Below are 22,203 nucleotides of genomic sequence, written 5' to 3'. Positions count from 1 at the left end.
GCCTGGTTAGTAGCCATTGGCCTCGATTTACCGATTTAGGAGTGTATCGTAATTGGGATATAAATGTAATGCATAGATTCCTCGAAATTTGATGTTTTCTCCTTGAAAACTCCTTAAAAAGTCCTTGAATTCTCGGAATGATTGATCTGTAGGACGGTTTATCCGAGTGGGACCCGTCAGACGAGCTGCAGGCCTAGCAAATAGATTAACATCCACGATACCACAAAAAAACTACCACTACAGTGATGGTATTTTTATTAATTTTATTTTATTCACAATGGATACAATTTGACATCGACAGAGCAACATTTATAATTGAGTAGGAGGGGGCGCAATGTATTATCATCCATTCAATTATCAACAGAATATATATCGTAGTATGTACTTATCAGCGTGTTTAATTATTCAAAACAGAAAATAAGGGGGAGTCGTTACAGTTTTAGTTCATCATAATATAGCATATATCCAGTAATAGTAATTCAATATAGTAATAATTATGATAATCAATAGAAATTTACATAATTCATTATGACCATATCGATAACATTACATTATCATCCATACATTGTTTCGGTTACATCATACCACCAGCGCTTTAAACTCATTCTTATCAAAATATATGCGATTAAAAATAATTACATAAACGACAACACTTTTCGTTTTGCAAGATGACGTTGATACAAATCGTGTAGAGAGCTGTTGGTTTAGTTAAAAAGTAGATAAAATGGAACACGTGCAACGAATGAATTTTTTTTTACGTAGCGATACATTAAATGCTTTTAGGAATATTTTTCGTAAAATGTTCTTGCTTTTTTAATACTTTCAAATTTACGGCATTAAGAATAAGCTGTTGGTCCACTAGTAAGATCTCGATAGTCGGAGTGTCTTTCGGACACGGTTTACGGATCAGTTTTTGACTGGTGATACACAGTTCAACTGCTTGCACATTCACCAGTCACTTACACCTCGAGGTTAAAAATGAAAAACTGGTCTATAAAACCTGCGTCCTGTGCCAGTGGTCGGCTTTGAAGAGACTGGATACCAGGAGTTAATCGTGAGAATAATGTTTGGTATAAAACTGACGCCCAAGTGCACTCAAAGATGGTCCATTCTCACCGGACCGGGAAGACAAATGATTGTCTTCTCGTTTCAGCAAGTGACACTTGTTCAAGTCCGTCAAAATTTTTTGAGGGCCCTTATCTATTTTGTCAGCAAAGATAATTGGAGCATTTCAGGGTTGCAGCGCCCCTAATACATGTATTGCCCTTTTTGGACATCACATTGCCCTTTTGGGATGTGACAGGTCCTTCAAAATTCCGCCCTAGCCGTATTGGTTCAGCTCAAGTTCAACTTTCACAAATACCTAGACACAATTCACGTACATTTCGTAAATACAACATCTACGCAAATGCGTATGACTTTTTCACACTCGACTATTAGTTTTTCGTACACGCGTTATCATGTATATGTTTTCAATAAATAAAAAAAGTTGAAAAATGTCGACAAAAATATATCGTGGCCTTCTTAGTTGCTGTTTTTTTGTAAGCAGATGTTTTCACGCGCAATATATCTCGGAACAACTCTTCACACATTTTCATCGTAATCAAAATATCTTTTTTTCTACTACAATTCATTTATTACTAATCCGTGTATACGACTAAATTCTAAATACAAGCACCTTGGTAATCAGAGTTTTTTTTCAATATGGCCCACAAGCAGCGATAATGCATTACAATATGGCTGGAACTATGATCTTTCTTTAGAAAAGCGTAAAAGAAAAATACGTTTTTTCGATCCTTTTTCTACTTTTCAATACGATGTCACTTGAATACGGACTATTACAAACATGCGATACAAAAATTAATACAGTATCAGGCTCAGCAAAATGAATAGAAAAATATAGGAAGCAATTCAAAATTAACGGTTCCTTTTTGTTCGGTTACGAATCTATCACAAATTATCTTTTCCGAATAATCAAATATAAAGGACATAGAAAAGCCACCGCATTGAGCAGCACCATCTGGCGGGCACTGGATGGCAGAGATTTTATTTAGAAAAAATGTTTTTCTCAAAATCTGAGCTACTCTCGATTCAGTCGGAAGCGTGTGGCGACCTCTAGCGGCAAAGCAAACGACCTTGACAGTCAGCAGTACGAACGAACAGAACCATAATGTCATGGGCAAACATATATAAATGTATGGATGTATAAATATTACTGCATACAAAAGAGGATTGAGAAAGTTCAAAAAATTTCATCACCATCACAGATTGAAAGAACTAAGCCTTCACGTAATTCACTGACACATCACATAACCGTTGAAATATCAGACAAAAATATCACTGGGATCTGGAATATCTGTTACATTCAAGAAAAATGGAAGGTATTTCGGGGATTTTGCTTCAAAATTTTACGTATAGGTTAAATACTAGTGTAAATTGAAGTGCATCGGTTTCTATCATCACGACCATTTTTCCGTACATTTTCTTGTAAATTATCAGACAAATAGAGCTCTGTTTTTGCATAAAAAAGTATATACGTACGTAGGCAAACATACAAGACAAGCATGCATGCATGCATTACTGAAACCTCCCAAGCAAAAATACAACATCACTTTCAACGATAGGGCGGGGGCGTTTAAAATCTAGTTTTTGAATCACGGAGTATATTCAGTATTTGGCTTTGTGGAAGACACAAAATGCACATGGTTTATGTATTATGTACACATGTACATGTGAATAACAGGAACATGTTCTATACAGGAAACATGTTTAAAGCGCGTCAAGCTGTTTACATTTAGAAAGAGATAGAGAGAGAGAGAGACTTATTTTCAAAAAGTGACTCGCAAAACGGGTTTCCACACGGTGTCCGCTTTTTCTTCATTTTAAAATCCTTTTCGACTGGAAGCATTTTACAACAGTTATTACATCACTATCATCATTAGGTTTATATATATATATTCATGTATATGTATATATATATTATAATATTATATTATCATTTTCGGTGAGTTTTCCCTCAAATCTCGCATGCCTTGCATTTTACGCGTATATGTGAAAAAGAAAAACAATTTTAAGCCCTCCGCTGAACCACGTGACAGTGCGCGCTTTCTCGTGAGTCCCAAAACGAGGCAGCAGACGGCATTTTGTAAACGACTCGTTCAGTTTTACGAAATCTAGTATCTCTTGAATGTTTTACAATTATTTCCACTGAATAACGAGTTAACGTTTACCTCCCGCGCGTTTACACTGGAGAAAATGCCTTCGGCATCTCTCGGAAAACGCCGAAGAGTCCCGACCGCAGCATCGGACCCAATCGAAAGCGGCACAACCTGGTTACGCATTATACGTACCACGATACGACCCCCTCCGCCTTTTTTTTTTAATATTTGTTTAAGACTATATATAATATCACAACATAATTTTTCGTTTGGTCGACGATTAAAGCAACCATGTTACATTTCGTTTGGTACCGCAGCAACCATCATACACTGTACAAGCCACACATTAACTCACGTACCCAATCATAGACACGCGATCGAGCAGTAGAAATTGAAAATAATATTGCAGTTAATTATGTCGAATTAAAATTCAGCTAATTAATGAATACATTCTTATAATCATAATTGTTACCATTATTATTATTATTATCAATATCATAATATCGTCATTATTACATTTTTACAAGTCGTTTAAATCCACCACTAATCAATTCATACCACCATTGAAACATTTTCTTTTCTTTTTCGAATCGGGCCTATTTTCGAAATTTCATTATGAAAAAAGACTATGCGAAGGAGATGAGATTCGGGCTCCTATATTTGTTCAATTAAAACCATCCTGCCCATAAGCAAAATAACCATTCCGATAATAACAATTCATCGTCCATCGACGACGGTGCTGTGCAAACAACGAATTCCGATAAAATCGAAGATTTGCTTCTAGAAATTATTAAGATCTCCGTTATCGTTTACGAAATGCACCCACACATACACACGCATACACACACAAAGAGGACTTAGTCCCCGGCAAATGTTACACATGAAGCCCATTAGCATTTACAGGAAGTCTAAAATGCGCGTGCTATTCAGTCAGACATACACCGGTCATTTAACTTTTAAGCTGAAATATAGGTGGCGTACAATCACGTATCAGCAGGTGTTACCTTTTAGCCGCTAATTTAGAAAATGAATATACTCAAATAATTTCCTTTTACACTATCTTCTATCCCTATTTACGAAAATAATACCGTTTCTCTATAAAAAGCGATAGCCCGGAATAGAGACTCGCGGGCACGTGGTATACGTATGTGATGACTGGCAGACGGCTTTACCTCCGCGCGCGCGCGTGCATTCGCGAGAAAAAGAAAATAAATATATTATCATCTAATATCGGATATCATTAAAGTGATGATGCACTGGTAAAGTATATACGTATATATAGTTATAAAGTAATACATAAAAGTTTGTACCGGTATGTCTCTGTGCGGATTTTTCTATAAACATGTATTTTATGTATTTTGTATGTAGAATGTTGTTCGGTTAAACGTAAGAATGTCTCTTTGGAAAAATAAAATCGCGTACAATTTCTTTTCGACGATCTTTCGTAGATCTACTTGTCCGCGACCTCTTCGATCTTCTCTTCAGTTTTCTCTTCATCTTTCGTGTCGTCTTTCTTTTCGTTCTCCTCCGTTTTGTTGTCCTCGCCTTCCTTCTTCTCGGTTTCGTTGTTGTCGCCTTCTTTTTTCTCATCTCCGACGTCGCCATTTTCTTTCACGTCTTCGGCTTTGCCTTCCTCTTCATCCTGCAGAACAGAATATAGATAAAGAAACTGATCAATAGAATACATTCTAAATCCTCTAAGATTCCTCATCGTCAGGGATAAACGTATCGTGATATTTGAAACGGTATTGTATCATTGCAAATTTAAGGGTTTTTAAAATCCATTGACCCATTCGCGCCATGATCCTTTCCCTCTATCCAGCAAACTCCGGATTTACTCCGTATACTAGAAACGGTATCGTAAAGGTAGGGGTCATTGCAAAGGTAGGGGTTTTTATTCCATCGGCCCAGCGCCAGTGAATATAGCTCTTTCCCCTTTTTTTACCAGCAACAAACCCTAAATTCGCCGAGACGAGACCGGTAAAAGACCAAAACCTCAGCACCATGTAGACTTCACCCGACTATTATCATTGATACCGCTATGACAGCAGAACCGATTTTGTAAATACCTTTTCTGCATCAGCCGCTGCCTTCTTTGTCTTCTTTGGTTTCGGTTTCTTGATCAGACCTTTCTCGATCATGCTATAACAACCTTCCAATAGCGTAGCGTTTATATCACGTGGTTCGATCCCTAGTTTCTCCTTCATCTGAAATATGGATATATGCAAAATGTATGTTAATTTATGCAAATAGGATTTCGTCGCACGAAACGAGACATAATGGCATGATCGGTAGCACAAGTTGTGAGCCTCCAAATTTTTTGAAGCACTGAAATCCAGCACTTACCCTCGTGTTATCGTATTTCATCGTTTTACCGATTTGTGGTAAGAGGTTTTTAACATTCTTGTCAAATAACGCGGTAATCCATGCAGCAAAGTATGGACAATGGGCAGTTGGGATTCCATAACCTGAATAAACAAAACACACAGTTCAAGCAAAAGTTATAGATTAAGATTTAAGTTTATCCTCTTGGGCATATATACCTTGTGGCTTGAATTCTTTCGACAGAGTTTGTGCTATTTCCCGTAGCCAAATGTTTTGGTTGATCACTATATGCCGGTTACCTGCAGAAGAAAGTCTGTCCTGTAGCAATTATCAGGGTAGGTAGCGAAGTCACCGTATTAAGAGGCTGGCAATGAATGTTGCGTTTAAAAGTATCTTGAGATGGGAAATCTCAGCGATCAGGTGTTACAATACTCACCAGCAGCTTCCGGTTCTGTCATGGCTTTAATATGAGCGGCGGCGACATCTCTGACATCGACAACTGGTAAGTTTAATCTGGGACAAGCTGGGATCGATCTTTCTAATAATCTTTTTAACATCTACAGAAAGAAATCGAGACATTAATGATAGATCACATAGCCGTCCGTACGAATCAGTCTCGGTACCACAGCAACTGGAGGTTGGAAATTAGGAGAGGGCCATAGCGTACACTCAGTGACAAATGTTGACTTCATACTTGAAGCCCATGGGCCGGTTTACCAAGGGGATTAACTCGATTCATACGCTGGCCAACTCGAGGGCCCAGTTGCTATATCGTGGCTTAGATTTAAGAACAAAGACCATCTTAGTTCTATAGCCGATATATAGAAGATAACAACTTGAAACCAGTCCTTGCTCATTTTGTGTCCCCGTCTTCGGGACCGATTTACACGGTCATGGCTTACTATATGTAGGACCAGTCCAGGGCCACCTTTGTTCCATAGCCAATCACTATATCTAACATCTTAAGGCTAGCCTTAGGGTTAAGGACCACTTTTGGATTTAGTGTGCAGGACAGCGCGTATAATAACTAGTTATTGATTGAATATTGTATCGGTATATACTTACTTCCATACTGGTTGAAATTTTGCCATTTAAAACTGGCCCCAAAGCTACTGCGGGGTTAATTACGGCTAATTCGAATTTCTCCTCATCTGAAATTTGAAAACGAAATCGTACATATCAACTCAAAGAAAACGATTTATCTTGTCGGCTGTTCCCCTTCAGGGTAGATAAACCAATTTCACAATATCTTACATTTAAATTTGACATATACTTAAACGGAATTCTTCAAGTAATATCCCTTCTGGTTAAATGTAAAATATGGACGCCTACATAAACTTGCCCAATATCATCACATCATAAACTTTTTACACGACTTTATCTATAAACTCATCCAGCTTTCAATTAATTCCACTATGACATCATTAAATCTCTAATTGTTTTATACCAATAGAGATTCTTCAATGGCCATTAAAGAAAGCCTTTTCATCTTTGAAACAAATTCCGCTACATTCATCCGATCAGCTGTCGATCGATTGTTCGTACCTGGTAGCTCTTTGATGAAGTCCCACGCTGCCTTTTCAGCAGATATTTTGCTTTTCGGGTAGGCATCGGCTTTTTCCGGGTCGCCCCAGTCTTCCTCGTTATAAACCTTCTCGGGGTCGGACGACGGTACACTGCCCGATATAGCCACTACAGCGCTAGTTAAAACGACGCGTTTCACTTTGGCCGCTTTGCAAGCTTTCAGAACACTGAGTGTACCCTCGACAGCCGGTTCAACGACCTCCTTCTCATCTTTGGGAACAGTGGCGGGCAGCGGACTTGCCGTATGGATCACATACGTGCAGTCTTTTACGGCTCTGAAAGTAAAGATCATTTCATATTTGAACGATGGCCCTATTGTGTGCGACTGTGGCAATCGAGGATCCGCTAGGAGCGTAAGTGTGAAGTCTGCCAGTCAACCACCAGAATCAGTGAAAAAGGACTTAGAAAGCTTGAAGTTTGTTAATGTGTATTCAAATTTTTGAGGCAAACACAATGACTGGACTTAACACCGATTAAACATTTTAGAACTGATACTTACGCTTCCCACGTTTCGGCCTTCGTTAAATCTCCTTCGACTATTTCGATTTTATGTTCGGCTTCGGGACATAGAGCTTCGAGGTCGGTGCGTAGTTTCTCCTCGTTTTCGAGGCTGCGCACGGTACCTCGTACTCGATAACCCTGTTCCTGCAACTGCGATATTATATGAGACGCGATGTAACCCGTGGCGCCGGTCACGCAAACCACTGAAAAATACAAATCAAAATCAGGTTTAAAATCAAGATAGTTTAAACTAGGATCGTTTAGCAGTAATGACCACCACGAAAGGAGCTTTAGTACTATGCGGGATTCTGATTACATCCTCGCTTGCCAGGGCTAGATTGCCTCCAACCTAATCCAGGCTGCAGATCCTTCAATGGTCTAGATAAAGACTAGTGGCCACTGAGCGGTAACCTGTCCGCCCAAGAAATCTTGGGCGGTGAGGGTCTGCCGCCAGGGTTTGTGTTGGTGTCAGCCTCGGTGAGATGCAATCAAACCCTCCAAGATTTAACCGACTTAATGTTTCTTTGCGCAGTCACTAGAATTTGAGATCCTATTTGAATACTCTCGAGCCGTTGCCTTCGCCCCATTCCAGAGATTGCCAGGATCCGCCAAACCGTCGTCTCGTCATTAATTTTCACACTCCTCAAATATTTCTCCATCACAGCGCGACCTCTTATCGTAGTGACCCCATAAAAAATCGGGGCGGAATCAAGTACAATTAGAGAAATATCGAAAATGCAGGAAATGAAAATCAGGCCAAAAAAGCAATCAACTTGTTCAAGCACTCAGGAACACGTGAATTGAATAACGCAGAGTGTGTTGTTTTTTTATCAAGAGGTAATAAAGATGTTCAAATGTGAAATTAATTACTATAATTCTTATCCTAGAATGAAAAGTATAGAATATGCATACGTTAATATTCTTATATGGCGTCTTTGCGAACAGCACAGAATATCGGGAATCGAACCTAGAAGATATGATTCCGTATTGCGAAATATAATATTCTTCAATATTTAGGTCCTGAAAAACGAGCAGAATTGGACAAATTCGGGGTGGTTTTGAATTTATCAAAGAATTTAAAAGTAAGTGCGTACGATATGTTGAACACGGGTCGACTGTTCTACCGCTACAGGTCAAGGACATTTTCAACCATTAGTGCGGTCCGAGTTTAATTACGTCAATTTCCTGACACATAAACGAAGGCTCGTTTGTGTGAGCGCGCGTACCACGAATAATTATCAATCAGAAGAGATATTATAGTTCTATATGACTCGCGCTCTGTAGTGGACGGTCGTCAAAACTGGATTATAATTACCGCCGCCACAGCTGAGTCGTCTGTCATTAAATACGGGTGATTTGAATATAATTACTGGTATTTTATGATTCGAATCCGGCTAATGAAAATCCTCTCAGCCGTTGGTTAGAATATCTAAGCAATCGACGTATGAAGGCATTAGGAATGTTTTATTACTGAATAAATAATCGGGCCTTCGTTATAGTTAATATGTGACAGGAGCTCGGTTTCTGGTCACGTTCTTTCCCCCAGCATCAACAACCCCGTGTATTCTGTTAATGGAAGAGACCACCAATTAAACAACGACCTTTACGAATGAAATCTTACTGAAAATTGCCTCTATTCGAATGTAAAAGGACGAGTAAGAACCGTTCGAATCAAAAGGATCCGAGGCCAATCCCCCCGTCCAAACATATTTGAAAATACGGGATACCGGCAACACGAGATGGCGCAACAAATCACTGGGTTACTCGTAGTGAAAATCAGTTCATTTTCGATGAAATTTGAACATTATTTTTAGGCTTCCAAATCCGGAAATTATCAAACAGTCATCGAATTGATATAAGATTTCCTTTCTCACTCAATGTGTGGTATTGATTTCACTGAAAATTGATTTACTTCATCAGAAAATTTGACTCGAAGTTTATTGAAATGTAGAAGAAATTGAAGCGCGGTAACCCAGTGCCACTAGCAATCCTGGCGGATTATCGCTGAAGCCTAGCTTCCCTCAGTAGCCTTGCCGGTATCCCATTCATGGGGGCAGTTTATTGTTGCAGAGAATAGCCACAAGTTCATTTCGCCACTTCTACTAAACATCACTCCATCAGAGGTAACCAAACCCTGGCATTCGAAGATGATTCAAGTCAGGATTTTCTAACGACATTCCTCCTGGTGGAAATTTCATTTAGAAAATGTCGTTGATTCTAAATAAGTTTCGATTTTTTATCAATCCAGTTTAGTGATCAGTGTATAAAAAAGCGTGTGGCTCTTGTATTATAAAGCAAACTCCGAAAAATGAATATTTAATGGCGGCCACCAACTTCGAATTGTGGAAATCACGAAATCCCAGTTACCTAGAGGATGCTCATGATTTATTCGACGAATGGCTTAAAATAATAGAAGCGCAGCTAGTGATGCTGTATCCAATGGCAACAGGATTCATCGTCACGCCTGCTCATATATCGGATCAGTCATCATTTACAGAGCATGACAAACGCTAATGAACCCGCAGACGACACCGGACAGACGAGACTGATGATCGAATACGTCTGCGCATGCGTGAGTGCGCTGTCTCGTCTCTGATCGGCGAGATGTGTATATATGTAAATTTGGACACGATCTATTATTGACTTTATGGTTGTAGCTCAAAGAAATAAACAAGCGAATTTGAATAATGTTAAAAGGTCGTTCTTCTCGATAACATCATTCGGGTGCACGCCTAGTCTGTGTCAATTCGCGTGGTGAAACAACTACAGCTTTTGAACGGAATCGATTTCAGCCGACAGAAGCTGGCTGCTCGTCTGGTTGTGCAGATATCAAAGAACAGAATCGATTTAAAGATTTTGTAAAGCGTCTCCGTGTCAAAGATTCCAGTAAAAAGGATTTTAAAACTCCGCGAGGAAATGTCGCCGAGTACAGCCAGACGAAGCCTATGGGTTCGAGTCCCACGCTTGTGGGACAGCGCGCTGCGGATGACCAATGTGATGTTATAGTCAGAACCGACAAACAACAATCGATCCAGACGATAATTATGACAACGATAATAACGACGCGATGACCTTCGCGCCGACTAAAATATCAATCTATCAAAGTTTCAGCTAATAGGTTCCTTTTATCTACCTCGACATTCCTCTATTTAAACCACAAAACAGATAGAAAGCCCAAACAAGCGTCAAAAATTACCCCACAATTACACAGGGTTTCGATAATCACGTTGATTGATATAGGGATAATTCACCCAATTAATATCGCAGCGACCACTGGCATTGTGTGCGTATTTAGGAACAACAGTATCAAAGGTCGTTATCAAAATCGCGTTTTGCACGTAATAACTAACGATCTATTTGAATAGGCGACGCGGATGAGGTTGCATCATTTCGTAACAAGTCCAGAGTTAGCTATGTAGCCTTGATTACCAACCAGGGTGGTAGTACTCGTGTCCTGGTACTATAGTTTCTCGTCGTTGAGCTGATTCATCAAGTGGATGGCAGGTCTCCGGTGACTCAACGTGACGTATGAAACGCAATGCCTCGTGTGTGCCGGAATGAATGTGCATGAGATTCCCCAGGCGCGGTCAAAGTTCCTTCCACGAGACATAACCATTCAGCCCCGTGAAGATTGTGATTAGTTGGCTTAGTAAGCTCAGCTTATAAAGGTCCCCACGGTCGGAGCAAGGCGCACTCCTCGTCACTCGTTACCGACCATGTTCCACCATTTCGGAGTGCAGGGTAAAGATATCAAGACAAATGATCTTGAAGTGTCTCCGAAAACAAATACAAACATTTTCAAATTTTTCAATTGTGTTGGAAGCTTCTATTACGTGTGACCAGATATGCTTGCACCAAGCCTCTCCGATGACGAAATGTACAACAACCGCTTATCTACTAAAACAGGACACGACTAATCGCCAGCACCAGCAGCAGCACCACCACCGATTTATTTTCGGTACCAATTTAATGACTTGTAGCAATTACCCCTGGTGTAATAATAACATTTATCCAGGCAATTATACATATTTCAGTAAGCTGTATTATACTTGTGGTCGCAGTGACGACGGTAGCCGTCGGTATAATAGGCTTAATTATATCAGACTTGACTCTCTCTCTCTCTCTCTCTCTTTCTGCCTAATGTTATACCATATACTGCAGTCCCCCAGTAGCTGTCTATACCAATCTCGTTTCAGTTAAAATATTAACGGATCATTGTTTTGAAAAAAGATAACGTATCGCATTCACAACCGTTATCATACCGGCGGACAAAGCTCCGCAGGTCCAAGGGCGCGCAAACCGCAAAATGTCAAGTTGCCGTGAAATATGATGGAAAAAATGAAAAATATTAAAACTTATACCTGAAAAGTTAAAATTTATAATCTTGTTGGCCTCTTTTCGGGGTGCAACCCCCCCCCCACCCCCGAATCAGACCCTAGATCCTCCCCTGAGTTTCGATCTTACACAAGTCGAAGTTTAGTTCAGTTTCGATCACAACTCTGGAACTGTGGAAGATCTTCCAAGACCCCAAAAGATATCATGCCCCTTTCTAACAAAGTGTAGGTCTCGGGACCAGTAGGGGGGGAGATGAAATGCCTAGATCTACAAGCCTATACACACTCATTAACATCACAATGATGGGCCATTTTGTTTAAAGGATTGATACCAGATCGAGTTGACCTTTCGTTGAGTTTGGTCAGTAACAATTCCGTGCAATTATCTATAGAAATAGTAACGAATTCGTTCTAGTTTTTCATCCCCGGTTGCGCCGCCGTGTATGGTATGTTGTATCTATGCATTGTAGGACAAATCGCGTACTGTAGAAACGATAAGCGAAGGTCACGCGCCTTATATGGTCGTAATACGTCGTAAATCATTGTTGTAATTTGTATTACGATGATCACCGATAAATGAGACTTGAAATAATAGACCCAGTAACAATTAAAACGGCACTCATCTGGCACTCCCAAAAACTGCACTTAGATCGCACTCAACACGGTGCTGGATGTAAGTTTCGAAAATTGCGAGTAGACTAAAGAGCCCGATGATTGCACGTTTTGTCTGCCATATACTGTTTTGAAATTGTCATAATTTCCTTTAACTTAAAAAGCACATCGCAATTGCTGCCAATGCATTGTTACTCAGTAGTAGTTAGGGACTGGTTCCATAGTCAGGGCTTCGACTTAAAATGGGTCCACGAGACAGTTCTAACAACGTAAGACCAGACTTCAGATATAATCCCACTTTGACTATGGAACTCTCTCCAGAAGTCACATGGATTTAAACCAATTCTTAAAGCCTGATCTGTAGGCCTCTATATTGCAATTGACCATTTGAGAATGTAAAAATCCTCGATCTACGGGTTTGAACAAAGAATAGACCCCTGGCAAGCGAGGAAACTCATCTTCTCTGTGGCCATAAAAAGCTATCCTCGCTTGCCAGGGTTTGATCCCTCTCACCGAAGCTCACGCCAACAAAATCAGGCCACAGACCCTTCATTGGCTTATACCACCAAGGAGTCTTGGGCGGACAGGTTCCCGCTTAGCGCCCACCAGTCTATATATCTAGCCAATCAGATGCGTTTTTTTCACCGGCAAGAAATCTTGGGCGGTGTAATAGACCAATGAATGGTCTGCGTCCAGGGTTTGTGCTGCTGTGAGCTTCGGCGGAAGGTATCAAACCCTGGCAAGCGAGGATGTAAAAAGCGTACATAACACATAGATAGATGTAGCACATATTGCGGCGAAAATTATGCTTGAAATTTTTTCGGCGTTAGCCCGGACAAACAACGAAGAGAGAGAGAGACATTTGCAAAACAAATTAACGTGCCTACTGCATACCAAAATCATGATTTATCGCTCTCTTTATGTGCGTCGTGTCACCTTATAAATAACCTATCAAAATTCGCATTCTCTTCTTTCTGTTTCTTCTTATGAAATAAGAAAAAAACATTGAGCCACAAAACGCGGTATAAGCCGGATCGTCCAGTCATCCGTAGCCGCTTGGTTATATATATATATATATATATATATATATATATATATATATATATATATATATATATATATATATATATATATATATATATATATATATATATATATATATATATATATATATATATATATATATATATATATATATATATATATATATATATATATATATATATATATATATATATATATATATATATATATATATATATATATATATATATATATATATATATATATATATATATATATATATTTGATTGCTACGCATTACTGCATTCGTTCTTTGATTTTATTTTGTCCTATTATATCCACAAGTAACTTTCACCAGTGAGTAAATAATTGATTTTTACTCTTATCTTGTTTTATTACGTTTCGGGTAGTAAGGAAAAAATACAATAGCAGTTGTTTAAATTGATATCGTGGGTTTTTCTCAATGATATTCGCCAAGACTGGAAATAGTCTCAATTAATTACAACTGGGGGAACCTTTCGTCTAGAACCAAGAATGTGACCTGTAAGAGCTAGCCTGTCTCCGCCATCGGAAGTGCCATGACATCCCAGCCCCACGCTATCGTGAAAGGAGTGCCTCCGCATTTTCCGAACTTATCAATGTAAGTTTGATGGCACGCAAAAGGGACGAACTCGTCCCTCAATCAACCAGCCGTGCAAATGCAGCGGGCAAATTACGAGGCCACTCGAAATCTGTGTGATCATGTGTGGAAACATAAACCAGTGATTTACGATGTATTTTTTTTGGCAGCAAAAAGGAATCTCTGTATAGTCACCGCCTATGGTTCATCGGAATTCCTAACAAATATCTACCCGTTATTATCTTATAAACAAAATAGGACTTTTATTATCGTATTATAATGATTCTTATTTACGAAGTTTTTACGATTCCGATTTTTATACGGCAATGCTTTTTGAAATATCGCGTGAAGACGATTATTCGTGGAAGAATGCACCGCACCACACAGAAAGCTCGACCAGAATTATTATTACGCATTCAAGCGATGTTTTATTACAGCGGGCGCATTTATTCGACTATCGCTCGAACTTTTTTATTTGTGTTGTAAAATGCGAGTCACCAGGGGGCGTTCTGTGCCCAAGTGCCCAACGCGCTGTTAATAATGATGTTTGAAGTAAGTCCATTACAAACAAATTCGACTGCAGCCAGGGGCTGTGAAGAGTTTCGTCGAAATTGATCCGATTTAGCTAGCTACGTTTGAGACTCACTGGTAAAACCGACTGTTTGTCACGCCATCTGGCGGTGTACCGGTGTACCCGTTAGAATAATGTAATAATGATAAAGACAATTTAAAAATGAAGGCCATTATCAAATAATGACATTCTACGCGGGGTAGTATGAGTGCCTTCACAGAAAATGGTACTAGCAGCAGCAGCAGCAGCAGCTATCACATCCTCGGCGGGCGATGTCTCGTCTGCTGCCTGATGATGATGTTTTATGGAATTGCGCTCAATTCACACCGAAAAGCTGTGTACGGTGATTTATGAAGGTCACGTGCTTTCTCGTCCGTGTAGAATATAGCAGCGGCAGCAGCAGCGGCGGCGGCAATAGAGTAAAACAGTCACGAATCTTAAATTTATTGAGGGGTGGGGCCAAACGGTGGCCCGTCACGCAGGCAGGCAGGCGGCGGTGGCCGGACACGAACCAGGCGGCGACGGTGTGTGTTCCCGGATTAAGACGACGGCGTTGAATACCGTATTCCGACGTTATACACGTCTCATTTCCCATGCCAACAAGTTGCATACGGTTACCATAGAAACGACGTCCTGTCAGATTTTATTGCCTGAACGCCGGGAACGAGCTTATAGCTTGGAACACGACAAAGAACAGCGAGAAACGAGAAACAGGGACAAAAAACCGTCTGCTCTTGCTGTGGGAGGCCATTGTGTGCCCGGCTTGTATTACAACTTATTGACATCATATCTCGCAAAAAGCGATTTTCCAATAATCGGATTTCGGTCAGAAAATCTTAATAAATCTAATGGAATTATGAAAGCGATATCCATACGCCGCTTATAGATACACGCATTAATCGTATTTTGTTCCTAGTGGGGGCTTCCTCGATAGAAGAAGCCAACACATCGTTCACTTATGTTACAAATATATTTTTAACAAATATTCAGGACAACGTAAAACGGACAATGGAAAACCAGTCGGTTCGGCTTACAGCCGGTTGGGAAAATCACCGAATAGATTTCATAACAGTTCAAGTATAAAGATATGGGTTCGACATCCGATAGCCGTAGTGAATCATTAACATATACTGTGTTTACAATGAGGAATTTTATTGAAAAAAGGGAAAAAATTAGGCAATCATGAAGGATACCAGGGGCTAGTTAGTTCACAATTGACTCATGATTTATGGATTGTTAAGGCAAATCTAACCAGCATCTCTGTTGATGTGGAACAAATAGGTTCCTGGTAGATATATATATATATCATAGAATTGTTCTACTACTAAAGACGTCATTTTTAGATATGTCACGTGTGCACGATAGATGGTAATGCCTGGTAATTTTGACGCGAAGGACGAGGCAGACGACGTTTTAATTAGTCGTGTAACCGACCAATCACGGCCGGTTTCAAACGACAGACGTACTTCATTAATTTCCTTATTTGGCGAGAAGGTAAATCGCGCTATGATCGATAGATGCGTCAAAGGCGCGATGAAAGCAGGATGTAATATTGTAAAGGGTTTCTTTTTTTTATTATTTGCGGTTTATTTGTATAAGCTGATGGAAGGAGTTTCTATCAAAGGCCATCGGTTACAATAGTCTAGACTCGAGATAAGACCGGTCATCTTAAAAGCTCATTAATTAGGTCACGAAGAGATGCGGCCTTGGTATAAGACTGTCTGGACTCATGAGATGGATGATCAAATTCCATTTTTATTCCACTCATCAAACTAAGATTTTTGCCTGATCTTACGATTCAAACAATTACGGATTATTGATAGTTCATGATGTTAGCCCTTTGACCAGACCCGAGGGGCTTTCGTGGTTAACACGTCAAATGGCCATTCCGCTACACTAAATGGTTTATATAGAGCCCGAGCCGATAATGATTGACATCTGAATAACAGGATGTGACAAAACCTTCCACGATCAGTCCCTCGACAGATGTTAAAACATTGTTACCGCATGTCAAAAATCCTTACATTTTCCCTCTGAACCAGAGATCGATCGAATTACGAAATCTTTACGAATCTTTGTTCTCGCGTCAGTATACGGGTCTGTTCCATTGAATATCGAGTTACCAATACATAACGGGGTTCGAACCCAAATCACCGCTAGCGTTATCTCAAAGCAAATGATTTAGGCCTGACTCAGAGAGGAGCGGCGGCGGTGGTGGGTTTATTTTACAATTCAGAGATAGAGTAAGCAATATAGTTAATGATGCGAGCGTTGCTGGAATAATTGTGGTCGTAGTACATCCGTCTGGCGTGCAGTAACCGTGCAACTATACTCTTATCGTCTGCTACGCGTGACACGCATCGAGAACAACCCCCGCAAAACAGGTCGGAAACTTTACGATTGTAAGAACGCCTGAATTTTCTAACGACTGATTGTGTGGAAAACCACTCTGTTTTCCCCGCGACTGACTACTGCCAAAATACGAAGCAGGAAATTGCACTTGATTTTTTATATTTTTTTTTTGTGAAGACTAAATTAGAAATTGACTCATTTAAAACAAATTTCATCTCATATTGTGCGTATGATTTGTAGTTCAGATATTTTTTTTTTCAGAATGAAGTCGATATGGATGATAATGTAGGCTATTAACATCCGGTTGCAGATGACAGCGTGAAAAGCTCTATTACGTCATCATGGTTACGTTTCTAGATCGGCCGCGATCACTTCCCAGGTCACCAGTCTCGGCTTTTTCGACTCGAGACCCCTCCAAAACCTAGTTATTTTTCATCTCTCTCGTTTGTTTGTTTCATCTCGCTTTACGTCCGATCTTGGTTTCCTAAAGACTTGTAGTAATCCTATTGGATTTTTCATTTAACCTTACGACGGACCACAGCCTTGTAAGCGTTGCCCGCGCACTGAAAGCGGCCGGCATAACTCGAGCCTCACTTCGCCCCTCATCTGTCCATACCTTAATCCGTAAACCCACTACATTTATCTCTTTTCGCGTACGAAAATGCGACAGGTCGAACAAACGTGAGGAAAATCTTTTATGCAGCAGCGGCAGCAGCGGCAGCGGCGGCGGCGGGTGAACTGCGTCGCACGACGATCGCATCTCATTATGATGATAAGACGGCAAATCCAAATGTCATTACGCAGGCGCCTTGTAGTCCTCGACGAGGGAATCGTGCAAGCTGTTGTCGTCGTTTCGATCAAATGTGATCAGTTTCAATTAACAAAATACGCTCGTGTTCAAATTATTAGATTCGACGCGATGCGATCACGAGTAAATATAGTAAATAAATGACTCAACGACGATTCAACGACGAAAACGCGTCGATAGAAAGTTAAGAATCTAAATTCTAAGATTTTCAGATGCTGAAATTGGCGTACGTGACGAAGGCGGTTCTCGATCGATTTGAAAACGGAGCCGCTTGCGAGGAGAGAAACAGAGATTTATGATTGCAATTATTAATCTGGTCTATCTACAAGATCAGCACACACACATACGTAGGCACTGACTCGCAAACATCATAATTATTGCAACAACAGCAGCAGCAGCGAGTGAGGTTAAACATACGTGGTGACTTGACAAATAAATAAATAATTTCAAACCACAGATAATCTCCGAGCGCGCTCTCTCTCTCTCTCTATCTCGAACACTTGATTATGAGTCATTTCGTGCAGGGTGCATCATCGGCCTACAACGACTCAACCGCTCCGAGATACGGCAGGAACAGAGTTGAGTCACTTCCTCAGTGGATCGAATATTTTACTCTATGCGATGATGATAAAAGAACCACACGAACAACGATTTCCACTTCAGCGAGAAAAGCGGGCTTTTTGTTTACTAGCTGCGGGGCACTATTTCAAAAATAAACGCACACGGATCTCTTTATGAAAAAGTAGCAAACGCTCGGGTAAATAGAGCGGTTTTTATAGAATAATGGCCGAGATGTACAGAGAATAGGAGTGGGCAGCTATCCTTCAGAAGCCGGTCGCAAAATAATTCAGATCTCGAAAAATCGATTGTTTAATTCAAAGCTAAGTATCATAATTTAATCAAGTTGTAAAGAAACATTTTTTTTAAAGTTTAGAAATGAATAAATTGTAGATTTGATTTACTCACGGGATTCGTTTGAGCTAGCCATGATCTGTAGTTTCCCAAGCGATCCTTCTGCTGCTGCTGATGCTGTCGCTTGCTTTTCGCCGGTTGTGGCAGACGGTCGGTCACGTGACAAGGAAACACCCGGAAATAAATAATGCCAATTTTATATCGGAGAGCCGAGCTGAGCGAAATCACCACCAGAGCGCATGGAGTATGCAGCAACAGTGACGCGCGCTGCAGACGATGAGAGGTGGAGGGATTCCCTGATTATGCGTCACTAGTTGCGTGCCGGGTGAAACCACCCAGTCCACCACATCGGCGTTACCTACATTCATTCATTCGTGACCCCGGGTGAGACTCAGCGATAAATTATTAATCATCAAAGTTCAATACGGAGTCAAAGAAAGCGGCACCGCGCTGCCGCTAGTATTTAGGAAAGTACACATCTACTACTTTAGATACGGCAGCCATTGGGATCCAAAAGTTTACGCACGATTAAATTGATATTGAGTGTCAGTTTAAAACAGTTTTATAAGAAATTGGCTCTGGTGGCAGGCCGACTGGTGAGTCATGCATAGTTTATCGGTGATGCTAGGGAGTCGAGTCCGTGACAAAATGCAAAATGTTTTCTAATTTTTGTCGTCTATCTCTCATTTGTCAGGTCTTATAAAGCTTCCCGCAAACGGTCGGTCCCAAAGAAGCAGGTAATTGGGGTTCGAACCGACGAGACAAGCTTTTTCCCGCCAAGAAATCAGATGGCGGCTTTGCACGGTATTGGACTGGTTACCGGCCACTCTCGCGAATGAGACAGGCAACCAGTCTATATATGGTATATTTTAAGGGAAGTGATCACGAGATGGCAGCACCTTACGGTAATCATTGACCAAAATCACCGTAGTTAATTTGAAACCCAAACATACAAGTAGTTTGTTTCTTTAAATTATGTATTGGGTTGTAAACTGTTATCTATTCTCCACGTCTGTATCACCGCTTACTCAGTTAACGTACTTGTACTTGCCATTTCGAAATCCTCAGACAAAGGTGGTCCGAAACCTGAGATGAGAAAACTCATCAGCTTTTTTGATTACGGAAGGTAAACCTCCACCGAGCTCCAGAATGTGAAATGAATATTGAGAACTACCGAAACAAAAAGAAAAAGACCCAGAATCTGAAATTATTTTTCTCTTGTTTATTTTCAATTTACAGCTTTATTTAGATGTTAGACGGGTACAGCATCTGTAAAAAAACAAATAATTCACTATGAATTCAGGAAAACTAATAACTTGCCACTTATTTTCGTTCAATAATTATCAATCAAGCTCGTAATAATCAAAGCTGCTACTAGAAAATTGGGATTGATTTAGCCAATAATAAATAAAGACAATGGAAGTTTTATAGATACAGTAGACTAATCGCTCCAAACTCAAATGAATGGAGACCAGTTTGAGTTGATAATTCCATTTTAAAGGATTTCAGTTTAAACTACTTCAAGGTGCATAGACTTACCACTCTGATACGTCGACCCATAGCTTTAGCCGGTAAATTACGTGCGAACTTGGCTCGTACGGCTCCACTGTTACCGTGAGGTCGAGTGATCTTACCCCAGATTACTCGGATACGACTGGTTTTGTCGTGTCCCGGACACGTCGTCTTACTAGAAAATACAATTACAATACAAACTTACTGATTACCGATATCAGTAGAATCCGCTAAATTCGGATCATTTTGGACCAACAAAATTCATCTGCTTGACATCATTTTCTTGTATATTAGTGAGCAATCCACAAATGACCGTCTAGACCGAAATCTGGATTAAGCCAATCTGGATTAGGCAGGTTTGGCTGTAGTTACAGTCACGGAATAGCCCCTGTAACTTGAGTTCGGTCTTGCCGCTGACCTGAGGACAGTTCACCAATAACCCATATGTACACTCCAGCACAGGGGGTGGCCACTTTCCCACCATTTTTACGTTCCCTTGGTAGCTAGCTCCTGTCTAACTCATTATTCTGAGTGAATCAATGTCAAGTGGATGGAGAAATATTTTAGGCTAAAAAAAATTGATACCTTGTTTCTCCACTCTGCTGAGCTTAAATGTTGACCCGGCCGGCCGCCTATCTACGCTATACATTACTTTTTTTAAAATCGTGATCAATTTTACCATAACAGACCCGGCCGCTATAGAAATGAACTGTTTACAAATTTTATCATATTTTACAAAAATGACCCGGCCGCTGCGGAGAAACAAGGTATCATTTTTGTTTAGCCTTAGTTAACACAACTTATTTTATTTTCACAAATCACCTATTGATTGCATGGTCAATGGCATTATCATAATTCCAATTTTTTCCAGGTTTTATTGACGAAAGAACTTACTTTTTAGCCTTATAAACGTAAGCGCACTTTTTTCCCATGTAGAACGGAGTGTGTTCCTTCTTGATAACGCCTTCTATTTTGAGCAGAGCCGTGTTTTCATGTTGGTTTCTCAGACCTCGTTTGTAACCAGTGAAAACTGCTTTACAATATAATCTACAAATAATTGACAGTACAGTTAATCGTACAGGCTAACTTACTCGATAGAAATACGCACAACGTGGGGATTATCTGGTACTTTGAAACTATTCAAGAACTGGTTATAATAGATGATTTTTCTGGGCACATTATTTAGACGTCAACAAAAACCAAATTTTTTAATTTGGTGCCTTCTGTTTGCAAGCATGAAATATGCCCATGACATCTTCAGCGTCGATGTTATGTGACCAAGATGACCAACTTGGATTCAAAAACCAGATATACTATAGTTGTTGTGGACCCAGTCTCACCACACTAACCCACACTGACTTGATCTTGATTTCGCCCGCGGCGCTGGATCTGAAAATCTATTTCAAGAGCTTATCACTTACCGACCGGCCTTCTTGGTCTTGTTTGGCCTCACAATCGACTTGGCTGCTTCTTCACTCATGTTGATCTACCGTTACTGTAAAAAAAATAAAATAGTTGTTGCAAACACCGGCCCTGAAGGAAGTATTACGGAAAAGCCCAAGGTACATGTTGTACGGAACTAATATCGGTCGTCTCAAAACTTATCAGCGACCATCGGACAATAATTCTCACATAATTCGAAAGAAAACATCTCGTTCTAATCATATAGGAGATTCGTTTTGTTTTATTTTTGATAGTTAGGCCATAGATCATGCTATAAAGCGATAATTTCGTACCTGAGTAGAAACAGGAAATAGAATTTCTGAAAGAGGAAGATGCGGGGAGTTATGGGTAATAACAGGCAGTCCTAACTACCGACACAAACCGCCTGAAACTGTCTCATAAACCGACTAAAACCCCCGATAGAAAATACCGATAAGAAGTTTTTTTTT

At 40.1% G+C, this 22,203-nt stretch overlaps 2 protein-coding genes across 2 annotated transcripts; both read right to left on the bottom strand.

Annotated features, from left to right (window-relative positions):
• Positions 1-252: 252 nt before the first annotated feature.
• LOC141910679 (uncharacterized) lies at positions 253-19,040 on the bottom strand. The gene is made up of 9 exons (XM_074801391.1): positions 18,854-19,040; positions 7,567-7,771; positions 7,029-7,342; positions 6,549-6,634; positions 5,920-6,040; positions 5,702-5,782; positions 5,505-5,626; positions 5,228-5,365; positions 253-4,800 (listed from the first exon to the last, which is right to left on the bottom strand). Exons 1-9 carry the CDS (start codon positions 18,873-18,875, stop codon positions 4,609-4,611), a joined length of 1,281 nt encoding a protein of 426 aa, XP_074657492.1. The 5' UTR covers positions 18,876-19,040; the 3' UTR covers positions 253-4,608.
• Positions 19,041-20,001: 961 nt separating this feature from the next.
• LOC141911005 (large ribosomal subunit protein eL33-like) lies at positions 20,002-22,122 on the bottom strand. The gene is made up of 5 exons (XM_074801941.1): positions 22,048-22,122; positions 21,733-21,806; positions 21,206-21,358; positions 20,339-20,486; positions 20,002-20,068 (listed from the first exon to the last, which is right to left on the bottom strand). Exons 2-5 carry the CDS (start codon positions 21,789-21,791, stop codon positions 20,045-20,047), a joined length of 384 nt encoding a protein of 127 aa, XP_074658042.1. The 5' UTR covers positions 21,792-21,806; positions 22,048-22,122; the 3' UTR covers positions 20,002-20,044.
• Between the last annotated feature and the right edge of the window lie 81 nt (positions 22,123-22,203).

The sequence above is a fragment of the Tubulanus polymorphus genome, chromosome 9 (assembly GCF_964204645.1).
Source record: "Tubulanus polymorphus chromosome 9, tnTubPoly1.2, whole genome shotgun sequence".
Taxonomy (NCBI): Eukaryota; Metazoa; Nemertea; class Palaeonemertea; order Tubulaniformes; family Tubulanidae; genus Tubulanus; species Tubulanus polymorphus.
Note: the sequence above shows the minus strand (reverse complement) of the source record. Positions and strands in the feature narration are given on the sequence as shown.